At 40.0% G+C, this 7841-nt stretch overlaps 1 protein-coding gene across 1 annotated transcript in view; it reads left to right on the top strand.

The window, feature by feature from the left end:
* The window catches only part of taf1b (TATA box binding protein (Tbp)-associated factor, RNA polymerase I, B), an 8803-nt gene extending 1404 nt beyond the window's left edge, over positions 1-7399 (top strand). Inside the window, exons 3-15 of the mRNA XM_068709126.1 lie at positions 1-25; positions 560-657; positions 753-845; positions 1546-1648; positions 2029-2200; positions 3217-3316; positions 3534-3681; positions 4829-5003; positions 5158-5195; positions 5563-5650; positions 6074-6144; positions 6375-6594; positions 6688-7399. The exon at positions 1-25 is cut by the window's left edge and continues 63 nt beyond it. Coding sequence (XP_068565227.1) covers positions 1-25; positions 560-657; positions 753-845; positions 1546-1648; positions 2029-2200; positions 3217-3316; positions 3534-3681; positions 4829-5003; positions 5158-5195; positions 5563-5650; positions 6074-6144; positions 6375-6594; positions 6688-6946 — 1590 coding nt within the window. The 3' untranslated portion in view covers positions 6947-7399. The remainder of the gene's footprint in view (positions 26-559; positions 658-752; positions 846-1545; positions 1649-2028; positions 2201-3216; positions 3317-3533; positions 3682-4828; positions 5004-5157; positions 5196-5562; positions 5651-6073; positions 6145-6374; positions 6595-6687) is intronic.
* The last annotated feature ends 442 nt before the right edge of the window (positions 7400-7841 follow it).

Here is a 7841-nt window from a genome sequence, read left to right as displayed (position 1 = left end):
AGAGGAACCAGAACCAAGAGGGCCGGTCAGTGTTTCTATTATTATTAGTATTATAATATTTATTATTATAATATTTATTATTAAATATATTTATTATTATAATGTATTATTTTATGTATTATCATATTTATTGTTATTAGTATATATTATTATTTATTATTGTTATGTATTGTTATGATTATTATTTATTATTATTATTATTATTATATGTATAGTTATTATATTTATTATTATAATGTATTATTTTATGTATTATTATTATTTAATATTATATTTATTATATCAACCTCAGACATTTCTTTTAGATCAACCTGCTGGGATCAAATAATAAAATAATTATTCGATCAATCAATCATTTATTCTATGAAATCAAACAGTGACTTGTCTTCAAATACCAACAGTCCAAAAACTCAAAATCGACATAGTTATTATGAGATTCTCTTTTGAACAGAAATCTTTATGTTTCAACAGTAAGCTGAATATTTTAGATTTGTTGTCATCGTCCATTTTAGCCGTATAATAAGGTGCTTTAAGTGTAAACGGTGGTTGGGTTCCTCAGAGCGCGGCCGTCAGTGGGTGATCTGTGAGGGCTTCCAGTTCATCCTGAGGAACCAGGCCGACGCTCTCGTCTCTCTGGGAGTCAGTCCCGGGTTCAAGGTGTGCTCTTGTTGTTTATTGTTTGTTGTTTATCGTTCTCTGGAATGATTCCAGCAGCAGAGGAAGAAGCCGGCTGATGAGTCCTGTTGTTTCAGGACCAGGTTCTGTGTCAGCTGTGGAGGATCTACCTGCAGAAGAGCCGACAGGCGTACGTCAGCAACCCGATGAGGACGAGCAGGTTCAGAGTGGTGAGTTCACCACACACACACACCTGAGCATACATATCATTAATGTTCATATGATTAACGTCATATTACTATTCATATCAATAACAATATTCATATTCATATATTGTTATTAATATTGTTATTATTATTGTCATCCTTATTATTGTATTATTAGTAGTAATATTATTATTGTTATATTATTATTATTATTATTATTATTATTATTGTCATTGTTATCTGTTTATCCAGTAGTTTATTTTTAGATCTGGTCCAAAACGTCTTCAAAATAAGTCCAACAAATCGTTTTATTTATTTATATATTTATTTATATATTTATATGTTTATTTATATATTTATTTATTTATATATATATATATATATTTATACATATATATTTACATATTTATATATTTATATATATATTTATTTATATATATATTTATATATATATATATATATTTATATATCTATATATTTATTTATATATATTTATTTATTTATATATATATTCATTTATATATATTTATATATTTATTTTTATATATATATATATATATATTTACATATTTATTTACATATTTATATATGTTTTTCATTGGTATTGATTTATTGATTTATTGATTGATTGATTGATTGATTGATAGCGTGCAGGTTGTTTTTCTTGTTTGCGTGTCATTGATCTGAACATGGAGTCAGTAGAACCTGAACCGTCTCTCCTCAGAGAGGTCCTGACTCTGACTCTGACTCGGCCGAGGCGTCCGTCGTGACGGCCAGTGAGACGGACGGAGACACGAACCCCCCGAGCACCGCCGGCTCATACGCAGGTACCTCCATACTAATCAATGGTTCAACACAGGTGATCACACTCAACATGTATTACTGTATACTGTCACTCAAAGCATTTCATACTCTGATGAATAATCTTTTCAGTTTCAGGGTTAAAATCAGAGCAGCGTTTGTGTTTTATTCTTTAAACATCAGATCTGTAGAAATGAAAAGAAGCCATTTATTTTACAGAATCTCGTAAATATTCAGAACTTTTAGTTTTAATCTGAACTACACGATGATGTTAAAGGTCTCATGAAACATACATGTTCTCACCTGATGTGAAAGGTTTATTAATCATTAAAACGTACTTTACTCATTTGTTTGAGTGAAATCAGCGTGTTTGTATGACTCGTTCAGTAGCAACATGTGACCACAGGGAGCTCCAGTGATTGGTCGATGTGTTCGGGCTCTTTGGACGCCGCCAGCTACCTGACGGGTCGGTTGAGGAGGAGTCGACACAGTCTGATGAGCATGAAGAAGACTTTGGCTCTGATCCACCTGGCTCTGGTCTGGTCCCGCGAGCCGCTGACGCTCAGCGACCTCCTCAGGTAACAACACACACACACACCTGCTCAGGTAACAACACACACACACACCTGCTCAGGTAACAACACACACACACACCTGCTCAGGTAACAACACACACACACACCTGCTCAGGTAACAACACACACACACCTGCTCAGGTAACAACACACACACACACCTGCTCAGGTAACAACACACACACACCTGCTCAGGTAACAACACACACACCTGCTCAGGTAACAACACACACACACACCTGCTCAGGTAACAACACACACACACACACCTGCTCAGGTAACAACACACACACACACACACACCTGCTCAGGTAACAACACACACACACACCTGCTCAGGTAACAACACACACACACACTTGCTCAGGTAACAACACACACACTTGCTCAGGTAACAACACACACACACACCTGCTCAGGTAACAACACACACACCTGCTCAGGTAACAACACACACACACCTGCTCAGGTAACAACACACACACCTGCTCAGGTAACAACACACACACACCTGCTCAGGTAACAACACACACACACACACCTGCTCAGGTAACAACACACACACACACCTGCTCAGGTAACAACACACACACACACACACCTGCTCAGGTAACAACACACACACACCTGCTCAGGTAACAACACACACACACACACACCTGCTCAGGTAACAACACACACACACACACCTGCTCAGGTAACAACACACACACACACCTGCTCAGGTAACAACACACACCTGCTCAGGTAACAACACACACACACCTGCTCAGGTAACAACACACACACACACCTGCTCAGATAACAACACACACACCTGCTCAGGTAACAACACACACACACCTGCTCAGATAACAACACACACACACACACACACACACCTGCTCAGGTAACAACACACTCAATGGATAACACTGACACACATATTAACCACATTAAGTGAATACTGTTACAGTGAAGTATTCCTTTAATTGATTAATTGGAAGTCTTGTAAAGGTCAGGTGATGTGTTGTTGTCAGGCTGGTGAATGACGGTCACGTCCCGTACGTGAACGCGTTCGAGGAGCTTCCTGATGAGATGAAGCTGGAAGGCAAAGACGCTCTCCTCTTCAGAGTCGAGGTCAGCAATCAATCATCTCCTGATACTGAATCCATACTGTGATCGATCGTATAGCATAAGGGTCAGTTCACACACATCCTGTGGTGTCTGTGATAGTTTCCATGTTTGAACATTTCTGCCGTCACTTTAAACGTGCTGCGTCCAATAATCATGAAGTGGAAAGAGAGATGAGTACTGAAGTGAAGTTAAAGGTTGGTGCACTTGTTTTTCTCCACAGAGCATCCCTCCCCACCGGGTGGTGCATAGGGATGCTCGGGCTCTCATTCTGTTTTTGCAGCTTCCTGCTTTCCCTCCAATCAGCCGACAGAGTCTGTTGCACCCGTCTCTGCTCAGCCTGCGCTACCTGATGGACGCCAACCTGCCCGGTAACAGCAGTACTACTACTGATACTACTGATAGTACTAATACTAACGATACTACTGAAAGTTCTGATGCTAACAATACTACTGACAGTACTGATAACAACACTACTGACAGTACTGATACTAACAACACTACTGACAGTACTAATACTAACAATACTACTGACAGTACTGATACTAACGATACTACTGACAGTACTGATAGTAGTATTGTTAGTGACTACTAATACTAACAATACTACTGACAGTACTAATACTAACAATACTACTGACAATACTAATACTAACAATACTACTGATAGTACTGAAGCTAACAATACTACTGACAGTACTGATACTAACAATACTACTGACAGTACTAATACTAACAATACTACTGACAATACTAATACTAACAATACTACTGATAGTACTGAAGCTAACAATACTACTGACAGTACTGATACTAACAATACTACTGACAGTACTAATACTAACAATACTACTGACAGTACTAATACTAACAATACTACTGACAGTACTGATGCTAACAATACTACTGACAGTACTGATACTAACAATACTACTGACAATACTAATACTAACAATACTACTGATAGTACTGAAGCTAACAATACTACTGACAGTACTGATACTAACAATACTACTGACAGTACTAATACTAACAATACTACTGACAGTACTAATACTAACAATACTACTGACAGTACTGATGCTAACAATACTACTGACAGTACTGATACTAACAATATTACTGACAATACTAATACTAACAATACTACTGACAGTACTGATGCTAACAATACTACTGACAGTACTAATACTAACAATACTACTGACAGTACTGATACTAACAATACTACTGACAGTACTGATGCTAACAATACTACTGACAGTACTGATACTAACAATACTACTGACAATACTAATACTAACAATACTACTGACAGTACTGATGCTAACAATACTACTGACAGTACTAATACTAACAATACTACTGACAGTACTGATGCTAACAATACTACTGACAGTACTAATACTAACAATACTACTGACAGTACTGATGCTAACAATACTACTGACAGTACTAATACTAACAATACTACTGACAGTATTACTTAGATTCACTTTTTAACCGTTTCCCTCCCAGACGAGCTCCACCCGTGGGTCTGCAGGCTGATGGAGCGCGCTGGTATGGGGGATCAAAAGCGCCACACGTTTCACCGCAGGGTTTTTCCCTTCCTGCCGCGGTACGACGTCCAGACCGCCGCCCTCATCATCGTCACCATGAAGCTCATCTTCGGCCTGGACGACCACACCGAATGGTGACGATGAGCGGATCCTTGAATCAATGCGTTAACGAGGCGGCTGATTTGAGGCTTACAGAAGCAGCTTAAAGTAGAACGAGAAAATCATTCAAACTAAGTTTTAATGACTTCCTCTAAAAGTAAAACGTCTCTTTGGTTTTGTGTCTTTTAGGGATTTATCCAGTGAGGCAGGTGAGCAGGACGACGCAGGTGAGTTCTCCTCATTTCAGTATTTACTCTCTTTAATAACAGTGAACATCGGTGATGTTAAAGGTCTTCAGTACTTTTAAACCTTTCCCCTCATGTCTTTGTGTCTCAGTGACTAATGCAGACGACACTGTTTTAAACTGGTCCAGTAGTGAAGGAGAAGGCTGCAGCCGCTAAACAGGCTGCAGTCTTCTCCTTCAGTACTGGACCACTTCAATAACTGTAGTCCTTCTAGTCACTTAGCATCCGCTAACGTTAGCTCAGCGTTTCTCTGGAAACTTAAGATCCAGACATCCGTAAACTAAAGAGTTCAAAACCACCAACATCTAAAGTCCATCGTAGAAATGTGTCCTTCAATCGTGTGTGACAGGAAACCTGTTCAGCCTGAGGAGGTGGTTCAGAGTCGTGCAAGCCGCTCTGATCAGAGCTCAGCAGAGGAGAGACCACGACGTCGCCAGGTGAGTCCTGGACCACCTGGACCACCTGGAGACCTTTCATCACCTTCAGTGGTCTCCTGGTGCACGACATCATCTGAGCCGTCTGCACACTTCACTTCAAGAAACTTAAACTTCACAAAGATGAACAAGTTCACCAAGAACTTGATAATAAACTTAACCTTAAAAAACTTCTATAAAAATAAGTGAAACAACTTTATATGAAAATTAAAATGAATCAAAACCTAAACTTTAGTTTTGAGTTGGTCCTTTAAGAGGTTTTTAAATGATTAAAGTCTTCAGTTCAATGTTAAACTACTTCACAAGAATATTTATCTCAATATTATATTATATATTATTTTGTTTGATTTCAAAACATTTTAACACAACTTGAATCGTGTGTGTGTGTGTGTGTGTGTGTGTGTGTGTGTGTGTGTGTGTTCACAGGAAACAGTGGGCAGCTAAGAAACCTCTTCACACCAACAGCAAGAAGAAGAGTGTGGTGCTGAAAAGAAAAAGTAAGATTCTGAGGTTATAGATCAGAAAACAAATATCTGCATATAAACATATAAATATATAAATCTCTCTCTCTCTCTCTGTCTCTCTCTCTCTGTCTCTCTCTCTCTGTCTCTCTCTCTCTGTCTCTCTCTCTCTCTCTCTCTCTCTCTGTCTCTCTCTCTCTCTGTCTCTCTCTCTCTCTCTCTCTGTCTCTCTCTCTCTCTGTCTCTCTCTCTCTCTCTCTCTACAGGAATAGCAGAGCAGGTGCAGGTCTGTTTTGAGAAGCTGTCTTCTCGTCCGGCAGGCATCTATGGCGTCGACCCGTCCAGCTTCAGGTTCCGTTGGGGGGACGAGGACTCAGACGGACCCGGTATGCACCAGAAGAAGCTGGACGGAGTTCTGACCCTGAAAGACGCCGTCCCGACTCCCTCTAACTCCACGTACTGGCACCCAGCTCTCAGAGCCTCACAGTACGTCCCTCCTCTTCCTCCTCTGACCCGTCCCTCCTTTGACCCGTCCCTCTTCTTCCTCCTCTGACCCGTCCCTCCTCTTCCTCTCTACAGGATGAGCTCCAGACTTTACTCAGAGGTGGAGGAGACGTTGCCTCGGTCCTTCGTCTGGCTGCTGCAGCTCTTCTGCTTCCTGCTGGATGTGAAGCCGGCGTACCTCTACGAGGAGGTGCTGAGGGTGGAGACGAGAGTCGTAGAGGGAGAAGGGCCCGGGGGGGGGAGGACGAGGAAGAGGAGGACGGAGACCAGGATCAGGATCAGGATCAGGACCAGAGCTCGGGGAGGACGGGAAACTGGAGAAACAAGATTTTAAAAAAAACTCTCTCTCTCTGTCTGTCTCTCTCTCTCTGTCTGTCTCTGTCTCTCTCTCTCTCTCTCTCTCTCTTTGAAAAACTGAAGAACTTAAAGTAAAGTCAGCTGTTTGTTCAGGAATGTTTTTCCGTTGGTGCGTTCAAGGACGCTCTGAATTCAGAGTGTTAGCAGTTTTATTCTAGTTGACACTGTTGTTCATTCATCTCTTTTTGAATATTTTACTTCCTGTATAAATACAACATATATCAAATATTTTTTTAAGAATTTAAATGACATTTCAGAGCGATCCAATCACATCAGAGGGATTAAATTCACACGACTCATCACTTTAATCTTGTCCTGCTCTCTGATTGGCTGTTAAAATGTTCTCTTGTTTCTTTTGTTGTTTTTTACCAATAAAATGTGACTCACCTGATCATCACGATCATTTATCATTAAAGATCTTCTTCTTCTCTCACCGTCTCATCACTGTGAATATTTGTGTCTTTGTCTCTTTGTCTCTTTGTCTCTTTGTCTCTTTGTGTGTTTCAGGCTCAACGAGACACAAAGAGGCTCCAGAGAGCTGCAGAGACGTGAGGCGACCAGCGGGGGGCGACGCTTCACTCACACACAACACTGCAGTGGTACTACTACAGGTACAAATACACTGACTAGTACTTCTGTGTCTTGTATGTGTCTCAAAATACGTAATGAATAAACCTGTTGAATCATTGAACCTGTTCGCTGATAACATATATTATAAATACTTTATGTATAAAGTAACATGACAAGAAAATACTCCAGTACAAATACTTGAGTAAATGCATTTCCAGGGAGTATTCTCCTGTACTTTTACCATGGGTTTGAAGTACTTGGTACACATTTCATGTACTTGTATTTTTGTTCCTCTACATTTA

The sequence above is a fragment of the Cebidichthys violaceus genome, unplaced genomic scaffold (assembly GCF_023349555.1).
Source record: "Cebidichthys violaceus isolate CVI_PGR_0920_01 unplaced genomic scaffold, fCebVio1.0.p SCAF_14, whole genome shotgun sequence".
Lineage (NCBI taxonomy): Eukaryota > Metazoa > Chordata > Actinopteri > Perciformes > Stichaeidae > Cebidichthys > Cebidichthys violaceus.
Note: the sequence above shows the minus strand (reverse complement) of the source record. Positions and strands in the feature narration are given on the sequence as shown.